We start from the raw sequence: 24,923 nt of genomic DNA, 5'->3' as shown, positions 1-24,923 counted from the left end.
TGTATTTACTCTAAATAGTTAATTGATGTGTTCCAAAAAGACTTATATTATGAGTATCAAATGATTCATTTAAAAACCCTTACAAAAATTTAAATGACATTTTTTATCAATGATACTGTAGGCTTATGACGACAAAATTAGAAATAATTTATACGTAGAGCAAAAAAAGTATATTTTCATTGCATTTAAGTTTGGAGGAAATGCATTGTCTAATCATAGAATCGGCATCTCAAATATTAATCTTAAATCAGTGTTAACAAACACTGATTTGCAAAATCTAGTAAAATATTCGCAATGGTCAAACGACAACATAAAAAAAGAACGTGAAAGAAGATTCATGATATAAAACCAAGTACTGCATAAGAGACTGATGAAAAAACTAATCGAAACAAAAATTTCATTCTCTTACCTTGGATTGTGAAAAGGGCCGGCTTTGTTCTCATATAATGGAACGCAACCCCCCTCCTTCTTCACTTCAGTGGGTCATAGAAGTTAACCCCTAATTCACGAAAAAAGGGAAGGAGACATCGTGAGCCCCGTTGGAGATGGAGTGTTAGAATTGATGTAAATTAGGAATTTGATGGTATAACTGTAATATTAATAGTTGAGCTGTTAGATAGATAAAATGATAGTAATATAATGATATGTATCTAAATCTCCCTTTTAAATTCTATTTCAATTATTAAAATTCTTATCAAATTTTAATATTTGAAATATAAATTAAAAATAGATTGAAGAAAATGTTAATATTGTAAATAATAAAATTTTCACTTACAGGTATGTCCTTTTATAAGGTGGGAGCCTAGTGTAGTCAAGCGTATGCGACCTTCAAGAGTTCTAGGGTTGCGAGGAGGAAGACGAGAAGTATGGATGTCATAAAGACACAGCAGATCTCGTTACGGCCGATCGAGAAGGTCATCGTGCACCCTTTAGTTCTCTTGAGCATCGTCGATAACTACAACCGCGTTGCCCGCGACCCACGCAAGCGAGTCATCGGTGTCCTTCTTGGTAGCTCCTCAAAGGGCGTCGTCGATGTATCCAACAGTTACGCAGGTATGAATTCGACATATATTTCATTTGTTCTGATGCAATGTATCAAGTTCGCATCCATGTGCTTTTTATTACTTATAGTTGTAGTTCTAGGAGATTGGAACTAGGCATAGCCTTAATATGCGATTTTGAAGGTTTCCGTGATTAATTTGAATGATTTTTTGCTTATCTTTAGTGATTCCTTTTCTCTTTTATCCATGTGCTTTTCCGCTGGTCAGATACATGTCTATTAAAACAAATGATGATCAATACCATCACGAGTATTTTCGGCAAAAAAAAAAAATCGGCAATACAATCACGAGTTGAATTTGCAATGCCTAATTAAGTAAAATTATGAAATAATAATCTTATCTTGCATATCTGAGGGGTATATTTCTTTGCAATAGAAAGAAACTGCTATATCTTCCTTTTCCTTCAACGATGTTTCTAGGCAGCCTTGGTGAATATGCAAAATTCTACTTTCGATGGGGTGAGGTGACCAAGCCATAATCTTTTTTATGTAACTTGTTATATTCTTCCATTACGGAGTTTTATCAATATTTGTGCCTACACTATGTTGCGTACCACTTGGACCTTAATTATGTTTTAATTAAAACCTTGAAATAAGATTACATGAATGAGCTTAAGATATTCTATGAACTATATATTTTTTCCAATAAGTTAAATTATTATTTAATTACAACCAAAAATAGAAAATATTTCAATATTTCATCACTTGGACAACATTAATTGGTAATTTTAACCAATTCACAAAAAATATTTGTTATAATGTGGCCACAATATTTAGTAAATTAGCTTTTGAATATAACATTTCCAATCATGATTTCGTCTTTTAAAATTTCTCAAACATCAAATCATGGAAGTTGTCTCCCTCTTTAATGATGCTAAACTGATTCATGGTTATAAATGTAAATTTGTTAATATGAGTTACATTTGTAGCAAGAAAATAACATTTAAAATGTGATCCAACATACTATTTTCATTATCGTCCTTATATTCCTTTGCAGAAAATGCCTTTATAGGGCTCCTCTAACAATGCATCCTTTCTTTTGCATTATGACTAAGAAAAGAACACATGTGGTGTGGCGTAGGGTTATACCCTTAAGTGGTGGATTAATTGTCTAAGAGACTTCTAAAAGATGTTAGGAGTGATGTAGAAGCTTTGGTGAGAGTGGAGGAGAAGTGGAGTTGAAATGCCAAAACAATGTGACTAAGGAAAGAACATTTGATGCAACTTTGAATCAAAATGAGTCGCTAGTGCCATAATGACCTGAAAAGAGGCCAATGAAAACATTTCATTGAAGTTAATACCCACCCTTTGAGTAAATCCTTTTGCAACTGATCTTGTTTTAAAATGCTCAACCTTTCCTTTGGAATTTTATCCATTGAAATGAATGATTAATTAATGGTACTTCATATAACAGAAAAAATTTCAATTTATTGAAATTATGTATTGCAACTTGTTGAATATGATGCAGGGTATTAACCACACACGTATGTTGCACAGATACGCCTATTTATGAGGCATGCTGTATCGGACACGTGTCAGATACGGATACGCCTCCGATACGGCACAAATACGTGTCGGATACGGCTTTGCCGTGTCCAATTAAAATACTATTTAAATTTGATCGGACACGCGTATCACTTGATACTCGGTACTGCTACGAGCATACTCGGTACTGCTCGGTACCACTCGGTACTGAGCGATACTAGAACTCAGTAGTCAGTACTGCTCGATACTCGGTACCGCTCGGTACTTGTCGGTACCGAGCGATACTAGAACTCAATACTGCTCGGTACTGCTTGGTACAGCTCGGTACCAAGCAATACTAGAACTCTGTACCGTTCGGTACCGGAACTCGGTACCGGAACTCGGTACCGCTCGGTACAACTCGGTACAGAGGGGTACCGAATGGTACCAAGCAGCAACATCATGGGCTGCCCTCGGAAACCCCCGCAGGGGCGCTGCCCCTTGACCCCACGACCTGAACCCCCGCCAGGGGGCAACGCCCCCTTGGACCCCCGGCATAGGCGCAACATATCTATACTTTTTATTAAAAAATTTCATGTTTCAAATTCATGTGGATTAATTGTGTCGATCCTTCGTGCTTTTAATTTAAAACTTCATATGCTGGACAATTTATGTTTATGTTTTTGTTGTTGTACTAGACATTTAAATAATTAATGCTTATTTTTATTTAGATATTATAAGATACAATGCTACAAATGATGTTGCTTTCAATTTTTTTTTTGTCATTTCAAATATTATGCTTTGATTAATTTGTTATTTTTTATGTATGATTTATATATTATATTGCTGTATCCGCGCTGTATCCGTATCCTGTATTTTTAAGAATTGCCGTGTCCCGTATCCGTATCGTGTCGTATCCGTGTCACCGTATCCGTATGGGTGCAACATAGCCATACACCTATAACAGCTTATTATTTCCTTATGATATCTTTGCAGTGCCTTTTGAAGAAGATGACACAGATCCAAGCATCTGGTTCCTGGATCATAATTATCATGAGGCAATGTTTTCTATGTTTAAGAGAATAAATGGTATTACTTGTCTCTTTAATGGAATTTTAGGCTGTTTGGACCAATAAGTTTCATGGCATGACATTTATGCTGAAGCGCTTTTTATTTTTTAATTTTCAGCTAAGGAGCATGTCGTTGGTTGGTATAGCACAGGTCCAAAACTGCGTGAGAATGATTTGGATGTTCATGCTAGATTTAATGAGTAAGATTACTCCTTCAATCCTCATTCAAGGGGTTTAAATAGTACAGTTCCTTTGCCCAATACATGCTTTCATAGTTCCTTTTAGGCATTGAACCGTGCTCTTTTGTATCTCTTTCAACCTTTCATGTACGAGTTAATAATACACAAAAAATCAACTTGATCTCTTAAGCTTGTTGCTACATTTAACACATTCCTATTCATAGAGATTCAATTTACCTGGGATTTGTACGCATAAGAATATCTTGTATCTTAAACAGTTGAAATGTTTTTTGTGACCTGAGTGTGCATTTGAAGATCTCTATTTTGATTAGCTATTTCTAGTTCTTGATCATTGTACCAAGATGCATGGAAAGTATTTTTCTTCTACAATCTCTTCTAATTTTCGAAGTAACTTGAAGTTTGATCACTTTTTCTTGTTTCTATCGCAAGTTTGTGTTGTTTTTATTAACAGGATATATAATGATTAAACTTTGTGGGACACAATATTATTTTGTTTCTTACGCTTTATTATTACAGTTATGTGCACAATCCTGTCTTGGTCATAATTGATGTTCAACCTAAGGAGTTAGGAATACCTACCAAAGCTTACTATGCTGTTGAAGAGGTTAAAGAGGTGAGCTGATTCAAGTGTATTACAATTTCTCATGAAATTTTCTTATCTTTATTCTGAGGCAGATTAATATTATTAAGACCTTGATTGTTGATATGTCGATATGGTTATAGAATGCTACCCAGAAAAGTCAGAAGGTCTTTGTGCACGTGCCTTCTGAAATTGCTGCTCATGAAGTTGAAGAAATTGGTACGCCCATGATGCTGCTGAATTTGAAATCTTTAGCTAATATTCATGTCTTTTGCAATTGTTTTTTGTTCTTGAAAACTGCTCCATTTTTTATGATTTGAAGGATGTGCTTATTGAGGCCTCTTCATATCTTTCTATTGTAGAGATCATTATTTTGTCACACGATTACTTAAAGATGTTAAACTTTCTGCCTATCTGTTTTAGGAGTTGAACATTTGTTGAGGGATGTCAAGGATACCACTGTCAGTACTCTTGCAACAGAGGTATTTTTCTACTCTGTTTTACTTAGTTGGATCTAAAATAATTAGCTATAGGTTATTGACTCTGAGTCGAATTGGCATTTTGATTATGTAGGTTACAAGTAAACTTGCAGCCTTAAAGGGCCTTGATGCAAGGCTTCGCGAGATAAGGGGTTATTTAGATCTTGTCATTGAAGGGAAGCTTCCATTGAATCATGAAATTCTTTACCATCTGCAGGTTGGATGTCTTATTTGTCTGCTGTCCGTATAATTATTTTATTTTCACTAAATTGCTAATTAATTTAATATACGCATTGGATCTCATGACACAAGCAATTTAAAGGGTTGCTAGTCTTTTATTTTTTTAATTTTATTGATTTATTTCATATTATGATTTAAACATTCTTGTTTATATTCTCTATTTTCTCTTTCTGAAAGAATGGTAAGATAACAGAGCTCATGACCTGTTGGGCGTCAGTCTTATTCAGTACTTTAAAGCATGACAGTCCCAAGAGAGCCATTATTTCATGCTAGACACCTCGTCTGACATTCACCCACACTCTCTAAAGACATTCTATTTGGAAAAATTTCCCTGTGCTTCTTGAACATATAACTATGCCAACATATGTAGAACTCAAATTGTTGAGAACCTGCCTGTTATATGCAAAAGTAATGCTATGAATAGTCCCACTATTATTCATCCTCATTATTACAGCCCAGTGGACTTGTTATGTAATAATGACAAATAAGATCATAAGCATACAGTACTTTTATGCAAAACAGGATTCCGGGAAAATAACTGTGACCATAATTATCCTAATAAAATGTTCTTTATTTTTAGAAAATTATTCCAATACTTCTTGAACGTTTGGGTATGGGGACATGTGTAGAACTCAAATTGGGGAGAATCCACCTGTTCTATAGAAAATTAATTTGAATTATTCCACTATTATTCATCCTCATTTATTACTGCTGACGTACTCACTATATAAAAATGACAAATAAGATCATTAATTGTACCCCACTTGTAAGTCTTCAAAACAACAATCCAGGAAAATGACTGAAATCATAATAATCCAAATGGAATTAATTATCAGATAATCTCCATCAGTAAAATTTGCTGCTGCTCAGCTTCAAATTTTGTAAAGATTTGATACCACAAAAAGCCATCACTCTACTAAGAATCAACCCCACAATGAGAATAATTAGTTGTAGAGTTTGACTAAATCAATCACATTTGTAAAACCAATATCAAATTTTATAGATGAGAAGAGCATGGTAAGAGATCACTAAAGGAAGAAATCAAATCTCTTGTATTCATACATTGAGATCACTACATCCAACCACCTCTTCTACCCTATTCACCCACCAGCCTGCCTTCACCACCACCTCCTTTAATTTCCTGACCCAATCTCGTGAATGCCCAACGTCGTCAGCCCCATTGGCTGCCCAAACCGCTGGCCACTACACCAACCAAGCTGTCGGCCTCCACCCCACCGCCCCTCTCCTTCCCAAGCCTTAACAGCCGGCCACCATGTCCCCAAAAATCTGAAATTCAAAAGTCCAATCACAATTATTTTCTTTCCTAAAATAAGCCATAGTCAATTAGGAAAGTTTCCTATTGGGGATTCAATTAAATATTTGAATTCAAATACTTTCCTATTGCTAAAACCCCATTTAGGAAACCTTCATACTTAAATCAAATATGAAATTAAATTCAGATTTGATTTCAATCACTATTTATTCCTTGGAGCCCACATACTTAAAACAAAAACTCCTCTCTCCACTCTCTACATGGCCGGCCCCCTCACCAAGCCTTTTATCTCTTCTTTCCATTATTTCCTTTCTCAAATGAAGCCACAATTAAGTTTCTAATTGATACTCTCTCTCTCTCTCTTAATTTCCCTCTTGATTTTGAAATTCTTTGAAATTCAAAATCTGAATTTTGATATTTCCAATTAGGAAAATCTGAACCCTAATTCAGATTTTATTTTTCTACATACCTAAAACCTAAAGCTCACCCTTGGCTAAAACATAGCTATTATTTAAGTCTCGTTTAAAATTTAATGTATTTCTCACTACAAATTAATGTAGAAACTCAACTTTTTAATCGAGTTATAACTAGTCAAAATTAACTTAAACTTATTTGTATTTAATTTAGAGTAAGGGTCGAACTTTACATATTTTTAAAAAATTATCTTCAATTTCCCCTTAGAAAATTTATTTGAGCCAAGGCTAGAATTCGATTATATTGCTATGTTTGATACATAATACTAGTGAAAGATTAGTTGATTTATTGATAACATATTACTCATATTTAAATTGGTTATTAGTGCAAATCATACATTCAAAATTATTTTAATTTTAATTTTGACCCACTTGGTCAAAGGGACCACTATGGCATTTATAATATTTGAATAACATAACTAACAATTTGTAAAAGGCTAATGTATTCATGGATACTAAGTGTGGTATATATACTATTGCTTTGTTTATTTATATTTTCCTATTTGTCCTTGGGGTGGATAGAACACAATGCATGATAGCTAAACATGACCTATCCAAGGCCTTTCGGTGATACTAGCATTCACACAATGGTCACAATCCACCTGTTCTATTTGATCGTTGGGCTGATTAGGATTAGGAGAGTTGTTGTGAACTCATGTAGGGGCAAGTGCTTGCTTAGTGGTCTGTTTTGTGACATGTTAATCACTTAATGTCCAAAGTTTGAAATCAAAGGGTTTAACAACTCCCTTTCCCTTGGGATTGATGGATTCTTTGGGAGCAGATGACAATTGTTGAACCAATTTGGGAGGCGAGCTACATCCATAAAAATTTGGAATTAAAGAGCGTCTATTAAATGAGCTCGAGTTAGAGCTTGCAAGCTCGAATGATTGTTAGGATTTTTTAAATAATAATTAATTTTATTAAATTTGAATGTTTAAAAAAAATTAATGGTGAAAGCTGCAGCCTAATAAATGCTACATTATATATATATATATATATAACAGTAAAGATATATTCTCAAAGAAAAAAAGTTACAGACATTAATTGTTCCAATTAATTAATTCAAGGTATGGGAAAACGTGCAACAAACTTCTTTCACGGCTTTATCACGTCAACAACAACTTTGTCGTCTACTTCTCCTTTCCGTTGTCGGTGTTTCAGACAACTGTGACTCAGACCCTTCTTCTTGTTCGTCAGCCTGCACTCGGAAGTTCTCGTTGGATTTTACATTTTCACGATAACCTTCCATGAAAATGAGTTTGAATTGAGCTGAGCTCGAGCTTTAATTTTATACAGCGAGTTGAGTTTGAGCTCATTAAACGAGCTCGATTTGAGCTCACTGTGAGATAAACGAGCTCAGCTTGATAATGTCACTACTTGCCTCGACTCAACTCGTTTACACCCCTACAATAGAACAATCTTACTATGGGTGAACACAATGGGTTCTCGTAAGGAGAGAAACATGGCTGAGGGTTTGCTAACAAGGAGAAGTAGACATAAGGTCGTACTCACCACAAAATAACAACTTAACAATAGACTTATTGGTGCAAACTTGGCAGGCTTAGGTGTTTGCTTTTAACACAAGCAACATGAATTGGTTACTCAGAACTAGCACGCAGGGTTTGTAATTTCGTCAAAATGCATGTAGGATTATGTGTTTAAAATGATGTGCAAATGTAGTGAATTTTTTAACAGAATTAAGATAGATAATGAACCCAATCAAGTAATAGTTTATCCAATCAACTGTGAAGGACAACATGCAAAATATGCAGGAATTTTTAATACAAGAAATGTAAGTGCTTAAAACAAATTAAAAACAATAGCTAGGTTCAACATGCTCTGTTACTAATTATGATATAGGATGAAATGAGAAACTTCAACAATAGCAAGGTTCAACTTGCTTTGATAGCAATTATAATGTAGGGTTTAATGAGAAGCTTTGTAATGAAGTTTTAAAGTATAAATTTTTGCAGTTCCTTTCAAATAAAATCAACTACCATCTTGATGAGTTAGTAGTTGAAGCTTCGCAATAAGATACAAGATTAACAAAAGTGTTTTTTTTAATCAATTATGGTGATGAACTAGAGGAGGAAAAAACATCTGAAGTAAAGAAAGGATAATGATAATACTATAGCAGTATTAATTTTAATGTGGAGACTTAACCAACTTGGACTGCTTAATTTGTTGGTATGAAGATAACCTCCCGGGTAGTCTATCGTCATGAATATTGTCTCCCTTTCTTGGAAGTCCTCCAAGGGAGGATAAAAACCTTAATTTTTCCTCACTTGGTGTATGAGCACAAAGAGAATTTCAGCACTTTACCAAATTTTCATTCACTTAATTACAACTAGATAAGCTATTGGATAGGTGTTTATCACCAGAGAAGGGAAATCAAGGGATGGATGGCTGGCCAAGGTCTTAGGAAGAAAAGATTGAGTAATTATTATAGGGGAATTAAAGAGTTGCATTTAGGTTCGAAGAAGGTGAATAAAATTCAATTAGTTATTTTATGTTTTCCAAAGAAAGGTGGGGATTGTCTGCATTTATGAAGAGAGAGATGCAGGGACTGGTGGTTGTGACTTAAATGAGGGATTTAGGTTGACTTAGATCTTTTAATAAATGTTTGACACACCAAAAATCTACCTACATGTAGATTACTCATAATTCAAATTTCGTTCTAATTAAAATGATAACGTAACGCTATTTTATATTAGCCCTGTTACGTGATCATTTTAATGATGTCTATCAAACTATGCATTGTGATATGCTTCTGTTTTGTCATATCCACTATAAAGTTATCTAGAGTTTTGTCATATCCACTATAAAGTTATCTAGAGTTTGTTGCCTGCTAGTTCAACTTGCCTAAATGGATATGTTTATTTAAGTTCATTGTTAAGATTGGCCTGACAAATCATGTGTATAGGGGAAAGCGTTTAAGCTAGATAAAGAAAGGTCGAGTAAGACTAAGGACGAGGTTGAGCTCTAGCTTTCGGTAGGGTAGAAATGCATGATGCATTGTGGAGAAAATCAAGACAGAAGAATGTTGGAGAAACTAATTCTCACATTTTCTTATTCCTAAATCAGGTTCATATATAAAAAGTGTTTTGAAAAATAGCAAGTAAAGAAAGCATAGCCTAAAGCAAGAAATACACTAACATAATTTCATATTTTGAATTCCCAGTGATTGTGTAACAAATCGGGATAGAAATGAGGTAATTAAAGCATCAAATCTGGATTAACACAGTTGCAATAGGCCGCCCAATTCCAATGGCAGAAATCCATTTAATTAATGCAGAACATATCTGGTATTAAATGCAGTGAGCTTTCCACATCATATGTTGAAACCCTCCCCCTTTTTTATTTTATTATTTTATTATTTTTTATTTTTTGTTTTTGAAACCTTCCCCATTAATGATAGTAAATCTGGAATTATTATGGAGCAAATATAGCAGCTGATTGGAGTCCAAAACTTTGGGATCATGATCAGTTCATTTGTTTCCAAATAAGCTAGGGAGTTGATTTTAAACCAACCTAGAGAATCTGTTTTTTTTTTTTCTTTTTCACTCGCCCTCAAGCTCCATATTAAATGTTTAGAATATCAACTTGGCAATTAGAATTTCAATGTTCCTTCTTGAGAAAGCTTTAGCAAGCATGTCAACAATTTGTAGATGGGTTTTTGTGTAAACAAGTGAAATAATCACAAGGTTTACATTTTTTTTATGAAGTGACAGTCGACTCCCACTTGTTTAGTTCCATAATGGTGAACAAGATTCATTGAAATACTTAATGCAGCTTGATTATTTCAAAATAATATGAGGGGATCTTCTTCCTTGATAGAAAACTCATTGTGGAGTCATTTTAATCACATTCCTTCATAATTTCATTAGTCATTGCTCTAAATTTTGCATTAGCATTGCTTCTGGCTATTGCAGGTTTTTTAGCTTATTGCCACAAGATTATTCCATGTGAATATTTAGTGATTTGAGTTAGATCTATAATCAGTTCTAGAATAAGCCCAATCATCATCAATGAACACTTTATTATTTATGTATGCGGTTTTTTTTTTTTTGAAGAATAATCATTTTTCGGGGTTAATTTGTAGGTATCGTAGAATTCACATAACATTTATATGTTGTTAGCATGATTGTTCATGAATTGTCTAACCAAGCTTACAAGAAGCAAACATTAGGCATATTATGTGTGAAATAGAATAATAGATAAGTTTACTAAGGGTTTGTTTGGGACGGCTACAGCTGTTGGTAAAGCAGGTTGTGAGTTGTTATACAGAAAATTACTTTCTGAAGTTTTTGTATAGAAATCAATATATTTTGTTTGGGAAGTTTACTGCCAAGTTGCTGTGCTGCAGCTGTATGAAAACAAATTTCTTTGATATCCTTATATATATTGAGATGAAAAAAATTATTTATGTCAATTATTTTTTAAATAAATATGATAACAAGCTAATAATTTTAAATTAAAATTTAATCCAATTTTAGCAAATATTTTTTTAACAAAGTATCATCATAAGTTAAAATAAGCTGAAAAATTTTAGAATCCCACAACATTACTTCATAATAATAATTTTTTGTTATAATACAACAACAAAGAAAAAAATGTCGAGAATAGAAATACAAGACATTATTTGAAATATAAGACATTATTGAATAATCTCGATCGTCAACAATAGGCAATAACTGGACAATAGATGGTGGTGACTCCATTTTTTGCATGGCTTCTACGGCCATTGCTTGTAGTCTGATTGTTCATGGGTTCCTGGATAGAATAGAAAAATGAACACATATAACCTACTAAAGGTCCGACCTTGGTTTTGCTCATGTAAATCAGAAGAAAAAAAACCCAACTTAAAATAGCAACTATTTGCTCATGTAAAATACTCACGTGTTCCAGGCACCCTCTTACCTCTCAATTCCTGCCTCCTACCAAGTTCCCATGAAATCTAACTATGCAGTCAAAAAATATTTGCTATAAATTGGGAGAAAGGTAAGAAGGATAACAGGAAAGAAAACTTTTTTTATTGATACGATTGAGGAATTGTTAAGCCAACGTGATTAGAAGACCTTCTCATTTGTCCGATATTTGGCATCAGAAGATGCTAGCAGAAATGCCATCGTCATTTATATGAACCTCAAAACAAATCTTAAGCTACAGCCAGCAAATGGTGTAGCTACCAGAAAGGTTTTTCATAAATATACTCTGTGGAGGCTTCATTTGAGGCCATTCGAAGCTGTAGGTGCTGAAACGATAACTTGTGCGAGCAGGCTATGAGAAGGGATTACGGGGGGGGGGGGTAACAGGAAGAACTGATGAGAGTTGGTGCGAGCAAATCCCTGATTCAGAGGTAGAAGAAGAAGGTGAAATGTGGCACTACTCTCAAAGGAGGGCCTTTGCATCATTTTATATTTTGAGAAGCATGGAACGCAACAAACACAAGCGATATTTGTTGGTCACAGAAAGCAGGCTGCAAACGTAAAAAGTTTTAATACTCTGTTACAAAGCAGTGCCCCAAGCATACGTCTGGTTGAGTTTTAAACAATAAAGCACTGAAAACGCCGTCCCAAACACAGCATAAGTCTTTAATAGTGACCTTTGTAACACTACTACACTATCATCTTTTATCAGTACTTAAACATTTGGGTTCAAGCTAGTCTCAACTAGTTTGCATCCAAGCATTCTAGATTATTTTAGAAGTTCAAGAACATATTTGTGTTGAGTGAGAATAATATCTTTGTAGGATTTGGGCCTTATGGAAACCTCCTTCCATGAGAAATACTTTAGCTTTACAATATATTTGATTTTAAAGTTCTTAACCAAAAGCTTTTGGTGGTTGCCATCTCATTGCTAAAATTTCTTGCAAGTACAATATCATCCACATATATAAATGAGATAGTCAAGTTTCTTTTTATAGATTATTTTGTTTATACATGGTTAGATTGATGTTGGTGATAGGAAGTGCTTGTAGATCTCAAGTATTTCCTATAAATTTTCAGAAAACAGTGAGCTTCTACACAAAAAAACCCGCAAAAAAAAAACACAAAAACAATAGATAATTTGTATTATTTGATGAAAGGGAAACAGAAAATAGCAAAGTACAATTGATCCTCTATTCGAGAGGAGGATCGATCTCTCCCAAATCTCTAGACGCAGCTAGAACCCAAAAGAAAACCTAAATCTAAGAGATCTCAAATTTCAGCCCAATTCAAGATGCCCTAACCCTCAGAAAACAAAGTATTTAATGCATACAAATCAAAAGGAAATCCCTAAATAGTCCCTATATTCAAATTTCCCCCCCAAATCCCTCAAAAATCCTTCCTAAAATGCTCCGTTAGCTACTGCAGTTCGTGCAACTAGAGCATGAGGCGAAGACGTTCCGCCTCGTTCGCGCTGGGCCTGTCCCGCGTGGATCGGCTAGACCGGTCTAATGGACTGTTCTAACAATACTCCTCTCCCAAAGATCCATCTTGTCCTCAAGGTGGAGATATGCTCGTGTTTCCGTGGAGGTGACCATCCTTGAGGTGGCTGAAAATCCTTACTAAATTGCTGAAATCAAGGTATGCACTGAAAGAGAAACATCTCATCCCTCCTCCATCATGATCACATCCAGCTTGTGTAATCCCACCATATAATCTTCCCCCATCTCTTGTAGGCTTCTAACTATGGTCTTAAGTAATACTATGGCTTTGGATAGCCCTGCATCTCCTCTTATAACCTCCTTTCTCCCATCCACCATTAATAACATCGTGAGTGCTCCCTAATTGTCCTTGGTTTCCCCCAAGGTTTGCAACCACTTCATCCCCAAGATGACATCAGTACTTCCTAACTCTAGTGGGAGAAATCCTCCATTACTTGAATCTCCTGGATGTTCAACACCACTCCTTTACAGATCCCCTGGCCTTTCTCCACCTTCCCTGTTCCCATTATCACCCCATAATAACTGGTGTCCACCAATTTCACTCCCAGTTGATTGACAACCTGGGTGGAAATAAAATTATGGTAGCCCCACTGTCAATCAAAATCACCTCCATGTCTTCTATTTCCCCCTTCACCTTCATCGTATGATTCGAAGTGAATCCTTCTACTGAATTCAGGGAGACCTCTGCCACATCCAGATGCAACTTGTCATCGATCTCTCTTTCACCTCCATCCTCAGTTTTCTCGTCATCACAGACAGTGAGAACCTGAAGAGTTTAATCCCTACACCTGTGTCCTGGAGTATACTTCTCATCACACCATAAACATAACCCTTTTGCCCTCTTCTTCTGCATCTCATTATATGTCAGCCTTTTTAATTTTTCCCCACTCCCTCCCACTGGCTTCTCTCTGGTGGTCTCATTAATATTGCCTGATGTAGGCCCCTTGGATGCTAGAAGAGTGGTTGTTATATTGTAAGAGCCTCCTGAGCTGTTGCTCCTGGCTTCCTTCTCTATATTCTTTGTATTTTTCACCAGCTGTGCCAACTTCATGCCCCCCCCCCCTAAGTCATGAGGCATCCGAACTTTCACTGTCATTCTTATTTCTACCTTCAGCTCCTTCATGAAGTTCCCCTTCAATATCGTATCTGATAATCGCTCCACCCTTTTGGCTAGGTGCTCAAACTGCTCCCGGTAGTCTGCTACTGATCCATACTGTGCCAGAGCAAAGAACTGCTCATAGAAATCTCTTCCTCGATCGGTTTAGAAATATCCTATCACGCAGTCCTTGAATTCCCTCCTGTTCTTGATAGGTCTCCTATGGTTTCTCCACTGATACCATGATAGTGCATTCTCCTCCAAACATAGGCCCGCTGCTGTCAGTTTCTCCTCCTTTGTTAGCCCATTAATGACAAAGTACCTCTCCACCTTATAGATCCACCCATACGCATCCTCGCCCTCGAAGAGAGGCATCTTCAACTTTCTCACCTTCTGATCTCCCCCGTTTCCTCTCATTTCTTCATTGTTTCCCCTTTCTCAAGTGTTCGACCCCCTGTCCCCTTGCCCAAGTGCTCCCCCCCCCCCCCCCAAGTCTCCTTATCTTCCCTTTCCCTTTCATACTTATAACCTCATTCGAATTCCCCTCTCCTCCCTTCAAAATCAGTCCCTCGACGACCATAATTTCCTTCCCTACATTCCAAATAAGCGTCCCATTGCTCCTGCCTTCCATACCCATGCATTTCCCCAAATCTATCTCCTCTATACTCCATCTGGAAAGGCTCTAGATGAGGTCTTCTCCTTTCTCTCTCTACGATCTCTACCTCCTTTTCATCCTTACGGATTTTAGAATTTGTATTAGGCCCTTTTGGGCCTCTTGCCACCGAAGCCGCCGATTAGTTGTAGAATTCTAACAGCTTCTTCATCATCTTCCATAAGTCTGCAACTTGTCCTTCCATGGAAGACATTCTGTCCTCCACCGTGGTTTTGATTTGGTTCATCTCTACTTCCAATCTCTCCTCCAAAGCGTCTACTTTTTTGGTCGCCATCGTTCTCCGAATTTTTGTAGACACAAAAATCTAGATTTTTCCTTCAAAAAACAGCATTTTCCTTCTTTAGCGGCCCAAGAACAGCCTCTGGAATTTGCAAAAACAGCCCGCCAACTATCCCAAGATTTGCTTTGATACTAATTTGATAGGAAGTACTTGTAGATCTCAAGTATTTCCTATCAATCTTCAGAAAACAACGAGCTTCTACAAAAAAAAAATCCAAAAAAATCATGAAAACAGTAGATAATTTGTATTATTTGATGAAAGGGAAACGGAAAATAGCAAGATACAATTGATCCTCTATACAAGAGGAGGATCGATCTCTCCCAAATTTCTAGATGCCGCTAGAGCTCAAAAGAAAACCTAAATCTAAGAGATCTCAAATCTCAGCCCAATTCAAGATGCCCTAACCCCCGAAAAACAAAGTATTTAATGCATACAAATCAAAAGGAAATCCGTAAATAGTCACTGCATTCAAATTTCCCTCATAAATCCCTTAAAAATCCTTCCTAAAATGCTCCTTTAGCTACTGCGGTTCGTACGACTAGAGCATGAGGCGGAGACGTTTCGCCTCGTTTGCGCCTGGACCGGTCCCGCGTGGATCGGCTGGACCGGTCAAAATTGATATTCCTTGGGTAAGATTCCATAGGGTTGTAAAATTATTTATCGGTAGGTTAGGTAGCATTTATATCTTTTTTTTATTGGAGGTTTATTTGATAAAAAAAGCAGTTGATAGCTTATGATTTACATTGCTTCTATTATGTGGATAAATGTGGGTTTAGAATGAGCATCCAAAAACTTCCAGAGGAAGAGTTAACATTACTCTTGTCTAGGACTATGTTGCACCGATACACCTATTTATGAAGGCATGCTGTATCTGATACACCGATACACGGATACGCCTCCAATACTCCACCGATACGTGTTGGATACGCCAAAGACGTATCCAATTAAAATACTATTTAATTTCAAAAGGACACGCGTATCCGATGCACGTGTTCGTTGAAAAACTCAAAGAAATCCGAAAAAAAAAAAGATGCGTCGTATTTACTTCCGCGACTGCGAGCAAAGTTCTCTCATTTCCGAGATGGATTTGAGTCTCTTGATGATATGAGAATATTAGAAATTACTATCTTTCTCTTGATGAGCCTGAATTAAAAGCTATGATATTTATTGAAGATGATATAGAAGTTCAAAGACAAACCACTGAAGAAGCTAATCATGTTATTCCTTCTATTGAATGGTTGAAACTTTATGTGCTAGACAATTTATGTTTATGCTTTTGTTGTTGTACTAGACATTTAATGTTTACCTATATTTTGATATTATAAGCTACAAGGCTACAAATGATGTTGTTGTCATTTTTTTTTGTAATTTCAAATATTATGCTTTGATTGCTTTCTTAATTTTTATGTATGATTTATAAATTATGATGCCGTGTCCGCGCTGTACCCGTATCCTGTATTTTTAAGAATTGACGTGTCCCGTATTCGTATCGTGTCGTATCCGTGTCGCCGTATCCGTATTGGTGCAACATAGGTCTAGGATTTCAATGTCTAAGATGAGTTTTGAATTTTAGAGTGTAAAAGCTTATTTTATTTTTGAGCTTAGTGATATGGTTGGTGAAGAGGTCTGTCTACTTCCAAGAGATTTATTTTTTCTTTCAATGATTTCATTTTGTTGGGGAGTTTCAACATAGGAGTCTTGATGAATAATTCTCTTGGAATATCAATTGAGCATCATCAACAATGAATCTCTTGGAAGTAGACAGACCTCTTCAAGAATTTATGGAGTAAACAAAAAATTCTTCAAGTTTCAGATTTGTCTTTCTTTAAAAATATACATGTAACTCTAGTGTGGTTATTTATGAAGGAGATGAACCATCTTGATCCATTAAATATTTGGAGAGGGAATGAGTGAAAAGGGATGTGAACTTTTATAAGGTATATTGGGATGATGTTGTTAAGTATGTTTAGTAAATTGGCAAACTTCACAAGATGCATCTTTAGAGACGAGAAACAATTTGCTAAGGTACATAAAATTAGAATACAACAACAAAAATATTAAGCTTTTATCCCATTATGTGGGGTCGGCTACATGAATCTTTTTTCTGCATCGTGTCATGTTAAGAGTCAAATTCTCATTTAAATCTGAAAAGAAAGATCATTTCTAATATTTTCTAGCTAAGTCTTTTTAGGTCTACCTCTACATTTCTTAACATAAGCCAAATCTAATACATCTACTTTCCTAACCAGGTCATTAGAAGGTCGTCATTTTATGTGACCAAACCATTTAAGGTGACTCTCTCTAATCTTATCTTCAACCGGAGCTACTCCACCTTTTTCACGTATATGCTCTTTCGTATCATGTCTCTAAGAGTAAAGCCACTCCATATGAGCATCCTCATCTCTGCAACATTTAATATTATGCTTCTCTTTTATTAGCCCACATTCTGCACTATAAAGCATTGTAGGTCTCACCACCATCTTATAGAATTTTTTCTTAAGTTTTTTCTATCACACAACAAGCCTAATGCATTCCTCCACTTCAACCATCCAACTTGAATTCTACTAATAATATCTCCATCTATTTCACCATCACTCTGAATAATAGACCCAAGATATCTAAAACACGTACTCTTATTAATAACTAGATACCCAAAAGTCACAAACCCTCTACTAGATCTGTTACAACTAAAATTACACTCCATATATTCAGTTTTAGATTAACTCAAACGAAAATATATAAACTTTAAGGTTGACCTTCATAATTCAAGTTTACCTTCAACTCCCTCTCTAGTCTTATCAACAAGAAGGATATCATCAGCAAAAAGAATACACCTGGATAGAACCTCTTGCAAATGTCTAGTGAGAACATCCATGACTAAAGCAAAAAGATATGGGCTTAAGGCTGATCCTTGATGTAATCCAACAGAAATAGAAAAGTACTTAGTCAAACCACCTTGTGTTTGAACACAAGTAACAACACCTACATACATATCCCTAATGAATTGAATATAAGCATTATTTACTCCTTTCTTTTTTAGAACTTTTTATAGCACTTCTCTTGGATTTTTATCATATGCTTTCTCTAAATCAATGAATTTCTTATGAAGATCCTCCTTATTCTCTCTATGCTTCTCCATCAAACATCTCAATAAATGAATAGCTTCCATAGTAGACCTACCCGACATGAATCAAATTGATTTTGGGAAACATTAGTATTATGTTGTAACCTATGCTTCATAACTCTCTCCCAAAGTTTTAAAGTATGACACATGAACTTAATTCCTCTATAATTCACACAATCTTGCGCATTACCTTTATTCTTAAAAAAAGAATCAACACATTCATTCTCCACTCATCTGGCATCTTTTCAGTCTTCTAAATAATATTGAAAGATTTAGTAAGCCAAGAAACTCCATCTCCTAGGCATTCCACCCCTCTATTGGAATATCATCAGGTCCAACAGCTTTTCCACTCTTCATTTTCTTTAAAGCCTCTCCAACTTCGGTTTTATTAGTACGCCGATAAATAAAATCTTTATTTTCATTTAGGATAAATCTTTGTTTAGGATATTAGGATCACTAAAGTCAATCGTATTCTCACAATCTTCATTGAAAGTTTAGCAAAATATCTCATCTACCTTTGTTAAATATCTTCTTCAAATAAAAGTATTTTTAATTTTTATCCTTATGCACTTCACTTGCATTAAATCCTTACTACTACTATCTCTTTGTTAAACTAACTTATACATTTATCTTTCATCCTTCGTAATATCTAATTTATTATATAAATCATTAAAAGCTAAAATTTTTGCATCACATATTGCTTTCTTAGACTCCTTACAGACCTCTATATATCTTTCTCAATTATTGGTGTTTTTATATCTAAAATAATTTTTATAACAAATCTTTTATTTTTATCTTGTCTTGCACATTTTGATTCCACCACTAACTATTTTTATTATTAGTAGTTTTTTCTTTTGATACTACAAGCACTTCTTTTGCAACTTTCTTAATATCACTAGTTACTTTTTCCTACTTAACATCGGCTTTCTCATGCACAAGACAAAATTTTAAGATCTAAATTTTTACTCTAAAAATGATTTTTATTAGTATTTTTTAAAGCCCCATCTAATCTTAGAATAATATTTTACTTTATGTTTTATATTCTACCCCTTCATCTTAATGTCCTAAACTATATAAACTTTCACTAGAAATAACTTTACAATCTTTATAAGATAAACGATCTCTTTTCTTATAAGAAACTAATAAATATGAGTTTTAGTATATTCATTTTTATAATTGATTAGATGTTAATCTCTTTTTTTAAATAAGGAATTAGCAATTTCGAAGTCATAAGTTATAAAAAAATCTAATACAATCTTAACACCTTCATTAGTCACTCCAAACCCATAGTCACCATGAATGTTTTTAAAATCATCTAGCTCTCTACCAACATGTCCATTTAAATCTCCTCCAATAAAAACTTTTTCTTCAAGAAATATCTTTTGTATTAATTCTTTTAAGTCATTCCAAAATTTTAATTTTGAACACATATCCAAATCTTCTTGGGGAGCATAAGCATTTATAATATTAATAATCATAGTATCAACAATAATTTTTACGGCTATTATTCTATCTCCAATTCATTTAATTTTTACAACATTATCCTTCAAACTCTTATCTATAATCACATATACACCATTTCTAGTACGACTTTTACCAGAATACCATAGTTTAAATCCTAAACAATCAATCTTTTTAGCCTTCTCTCCAACTCATTTAGTTTCATTAATGCATAGATTATTTATCTTCTTATAAATCATATATATATTAATTCCATTAATTTATCTGTAAGGGAACCTCTATTTCAAAATCCTATTCTAATTTCAGTTTCATGAACTAGATGCTTGCCCACATACGTCCATGATATGGGAACTCTTACCTATTTAATACTATACCCAAGTGCCGGTGCAACGGCCCTTGTATACTTCTCATTTTATTCAGGCTATACAGCATGTCGCTTTCAAGAAGCACCCTAGCATTAATACAATGTATTAAAGGATTCTTATTGGAGTTTATGTTGGTGTATGTGGTAACTTGAAAATATGAAGGAAACTTCAGGTTTGAGAAGGTAGGTTCAATACTGTCAATCATTTTCCGTGAATCTAAATACTGAAACAACAGATTTGGTGAAATTTTGGCAATGCAATGATGATCACGTGGTTATTAATAGATAATATATTGTAATCTATGTTAGGGACAAATAAGACCAAGTGAAGTTTTAAGAGATTGGAATTCAGTTGTTCCTATTCGAATAACTGTGGTCAGAGCTCCATCAACAAGTTTTATTAATAGGTATTTTTTGCACTCCAAAGATGTTAAAAAAAAAAAAGAAATGTCACCAATCTTGTGATTAGAGGCTCTAAAATCAACAATCCGCATACCTTAAATCAACAGTTTGTATTTTGGGTAGGGGTGTCAATTTCGGGTCACGGGTCGGGCTCAGGTCGAACCCGACCCGGCGGGTTGCCGGTTGACCCGCGCGACAGAGAAGGAGCTCGGGTTTCGCGAGCGCGGCAGCGGGCGACGCCGAGTGCGACAACGGGCACCGTTTTTCAAACGGGTCGGGTCCAACCCGGATTTTTCGGGTCGGGCCTGGGTCGGGTTTTCGTGTCGTGTCAAATATTGACACCCCTAATTTTGGGTATAAGTGATGGTATTTTATTGGGCATATAATAAGTTCGTATCACATTAGGAGTTGCTGAATGGCTGAGGTTTTCCTGATTATAGGTTTGATTAGTTCAAGGGAGTCTGAATAGTTGTAGTTGATAGATACATGTTGTTCTCGTCTTTCTTTAGTGTGAGGACCATGAGTCAAATTTTAATTTTACAGTTTTTCATGAAGCTTCCAGCTTGTTTCTTTGGTGTGAATTGATTTGTGACAAGTCACATTGGGGCCTTCAGTTCTTCTGTGTGGAGTCATTTAATGAAGATGTCTGAAACTCAAGAGCCATAAGAGTTGACCCTTCTCCAATTGCTAATAGTTATGATGGCTCGATCATCACCTTATACTTTCCTCCAATCAAACATCATCAAAGGTCTACAAATATTCAATAGAGGTTTTGTGCCTAAAATTCTTCCTCAAACCTCATCAAGATCATTTGTTTAATCCCATGAGAAATTTAACCATGTTTTTTCTTAATGTTTGATTTATGTATATAGTGCTTCAATACGAAAGCACTTCCAATTGGGATTCTCAAATAGAGTACCTTGTCGGTTCATGAAAGATTTTTCAACTTAGAACAATTTTTATATGTTTTCAGAACTTGAGTAAGTTTTTCTGACAACTTCCCAAATCTCATTGGCAGTTTAGTATAGTAAGAACTTTTCACCTATCTTGATGGTCATAGAGTTGATAAACCATGAAATTATCATATTGCTCTCTAATTTTCGGATTTTTAACATTGGATCTCATCTTTATCTAGAGTCGGAATTGATCTCTATCTTTGTCTCTTGCACAAATGATCATCATCATGGATTGTGACCATTTTAGGTAGTTGTGGCCATTCAGCTTGTAACCATTTATTGTAATTAGATTGTTTTCTGCTCTATTAGTGGATCTATGGATGAGAACATTTGGATTAGAGGATATTTCATACATGGAGGATTGTCCTCTTATGCTATTTCATATTTTTAGTCAAATTAATGGTTAGAATATTGGATAGAGCAACCCAATCTCTGTAACATAAGAAAATCGAGACACAAGGATGTAGGAGACACTAGTTTGTCATCTTATTCCTCTTCAAAAACCGGTACATACATAAATAGAGTTTTGAAAAATAATACAATGTAAGGAAACATACTAATACAATTTCAAATTTTGAATTCCTATTAACTTTGTTACAAATAGGGATTGAAAATAGGTAATTAAAGGACCAAAAGCTGGTACAATTGAAACTATAACTACATGAAATGTTAACGTTTTTTTCGTGGGTTTTGAAAAATGCATTTTAATATGATTCACGTTCTTTAATTCCAGGGAAGAAAGAAACAAATATTTTCCAGTACATTATGTTGCGTTAAATTTTTTTGTTTGCTGAATAAATTTTCACTTATATTGGTCCCCTGATTCAATGGAATAAAGGTTAATATTTATGGTTCGATTTAGTCATTTGGGCATTCCACCTTGGGTTTCTCATTTATTTATGTTGGCTGCATTTTAAGGGGTTGTTTGTTTGGATATTTTTAAAGTACAAGGATCTTAGAAATGGAAACTAATTAGAATGCATGCATCTTAAAATCGTTTAGTTATTTGGTTGGATGCGAAATAAATACTTTGAATTGTTTTAGTCTTGTTTAGATATGCTTCAAATACATGAAATCTCTCTCTCTCTCTCTCATCCGTGGGCTCATGCATGGTGACCGCTAATGGGAGTGGAAATATGAAAGGTTGTCGATGATGGGAGGGCTTGGGAGAGGACGGTGTTGGGAAAATGTTGGGATGGGTGTGACATGAGGGCTTTGGAGTGGTCGAGAGCGATGGGAGGTGCTCGGGGTAAGTCACTTGTGATAGGAGGGCTCATTGGATGTCATCAATGGCGGAGATGGGGACATCTTTGCTAGGCAGTGAAAGGCTGGTGCCATGTGGATGGACTTGGGGGAGGTTGAGGCCGCATGAGAGAGGCTCATTTGAGGCCACCAATGATAGAAGTGGCTTGAGGCAATTAGCCGACAATGGAGACAAAAATAGGCGATAGGAGACGTTGGGGAAGGCATGTGATTTGAAAATCGACTGATTTTGCGGATTTTCAAATATAAGAAAAATGGAAGTGATTGGGGGTATTTCTATCACCTTAAATTTTGCTTCCTTTTTTTTTTTGCTTTGAACTAAACACTAGAAAAGTTAAAATGTAGATAGATGGAATACAATACATTCCTAATGCTTCAATTCTTCTCAAACTAAATCTATATTATACTGCCTACAAGCACTCTTATTTTATGATTGTTTTTCTACTTATATGATAATCTTTATCATTGCAGGATGTATTCAATCTACTTCCTAACCTAAATGTGAATGAATTGATCAAGGCATTTGCTGGTATTACTGTTAATCTACTCATAAGTCAAAAGATTGTAATTGTTGATTTTATTCAATTTTATTTGCTATGCAGTTTTAGTTAATTGATCGCTGAAATGCCTTTATGAGCTTCTGACTTGACGCAATCCTTAATTTTCTTTTACAGTCAAAACAAATGATATGATGCTGGTTATTTACCTTTCCTCTCTTATCCGAAGCGTCATTGCACTTCACAACCTGATCAGCAATAAAGTAATGTTTTTTTTTTCTTTTGATCTTAGTTTTTCATCTTGCTTATTTTTCTACTCGAATTGGTGATCTCTTGAACTGTTTCTCCTTACAAAAATGGAGGGGTAGGTTATAATGAATTAGAAATTTGATAATATAATTGTCAAAATCTCAGTCATCCCTTGGCATTTGATCCCACGGTCAGGATGAGAATCCGTGGGAGGCTCACCTGGATCACGCCAATATCCTTCTATATTTGGGTAGCTGAATTAGGAAGGATTATATTGAGGCAATTATGTATCAATTAGAAGTTGTTTATTTCTTTATTAATACATATTGTATAGATCTATAAATAGGGATAATTTTGTATAATAAGTAGAAGGTATTTTTACCTTTCTCAAATTCTATGAATTCTAACAATAATTATATTTTATTAACATAAAAAGAAGCCCAATAACCTTATCATCCACCCTGATCCTTGTCCAAACCTAATCATGTGCATACGAATTATTAGGGGCGTAAACTAGTCGAGTCGAGCACGAGCCCGGGGGTGTTTGAGCTCGACTCGTGAGTCAAATATTGAGCTAGAACTCGAGCCGAGATTTATCAAGCTCGAACTCGACTCGTGTGCTCGGTAAGCTCGGCTCGAGAGTCGGCTCCACTCACACCCCTACGTACTATATATCTGATGCAGATAGACACATGGGTATGCATCACTCAAACTCATCTATTTTTACGTATTTTGACTTGTTAAAGCGCATTTATTTTCGAACTTAATTGAGATGTTATTTATTTATTTATTCAATTTTGTCTGAATTTTATTATATCCTACGGCAGATGCTAAACAAGGAACATGAGAAAGCTGAAGACGCCAAACCTGTGGCTGTACCAAGTGCCGCAGGAAGCTAGGATTTATCTTTGGTAGATGGCTACATTTTCATTTGCGAGAAGTTTCAGTGACATGGAGATGAAGAGGCGTTGTCCGTCTGAGCGTTTTGATTTGAAAAAACAACCTAAGATCTTCAGTGATGGATACGAGAAGTTTATCTTGGCATTCATTTTTTTTTATATCTCACTAATGTTTTTATTTCTTATTACATTGCTATTTCTTCTCTATTTAACTTGTTTTATTGAAGTTCAGTAGCTATATATTCTCGTTCTTCAAGCACGTACGATGAGAATGACTTATATTACCTGGTAAACAAATAAATACCTTGCAATCGAAACTTGAATGGAACAAATTAGAAATAAATCAAAAAGATAATCTTCTGTTTGATTCAATATCTTCATTAGGGTACA

The 24,923-nt window shown here is 35.1% G+C and overlaps 1 protein-coding gene across 1 annotated transcript; it reads left to right on the top strand.

Moving 5' to 3' along the window:
* The first annotated feature begins 784 nt into the window (after positions 1-784).
* Positions 785-24,850, top strand: LOC110114186 (26S proteasome non-ATPase regulatory subunit 7 homolog A). Its single transcript, XM_020846972.2, has 10 exons — positions 785-1,053; positions 3,521-3,613; positions 3,713-3,794; positions 4,311-4,407; positions 4,518-4,593; positions 4,798-4,856; positions 4,948-5,070; positions 23,360-23,417; positions 23,563-23,648; positions 24,462-24,850. Exons 1-10 carry the CDS (start codon positions 867-869, stop codon positions 24,531-24,533), a joined length of 933 nt encoding a protein of 310 aa, XP_020702631.1. The 5' UTR covers positions 785-866; the 3' UTR covers positions 24,534-24,850.
* The last annotated feature ends 73 nt before the right edge of the window (positions 24,851-24,923 follow it).

Source organism: Dendrobium catenatum, unplaced genomic scaffold (genome assembly GCF_001605985.2).
Source record: "Dendrobium catenatum unplaced genomic scaffold, ASM160598v2 fragScaff_scaffold_716, whole genome shotgun sequence".
NCBI lineage: Eukaryota > Viridiplantae > Streptophyta > Magnoliopsida > Asparagales > Orchidaceae > Dendrobium > Dendrobium catenatum.
Note: the sequence above shows the minus strand (reverse complement) of the source record. Positions and strands in the feature narration are given on the sequence as shown.

Coding starts and splice junctions, on each gene's coding strand:
- LOC110114186 (XM_020846972.2), top strand. CDS start 867: ATGGATGTCATAAAGACACAGCAGATCTCGTTACGGCCGATCGAGAAG. Junction 3,795..4,310: donor GTTCATGCTAGATTTAATGA/GTAAGATTACTC, acceptor TTATTATTACAG/TTATGTGCACAATCCTGTCT. Junction 23,649..24,461: donor ACAACCTGATCAGCAATAAA/GTAATGTTTTTT, acceptor ATCCTACGGCAG/ATGCTAAACAAGGAACATGA.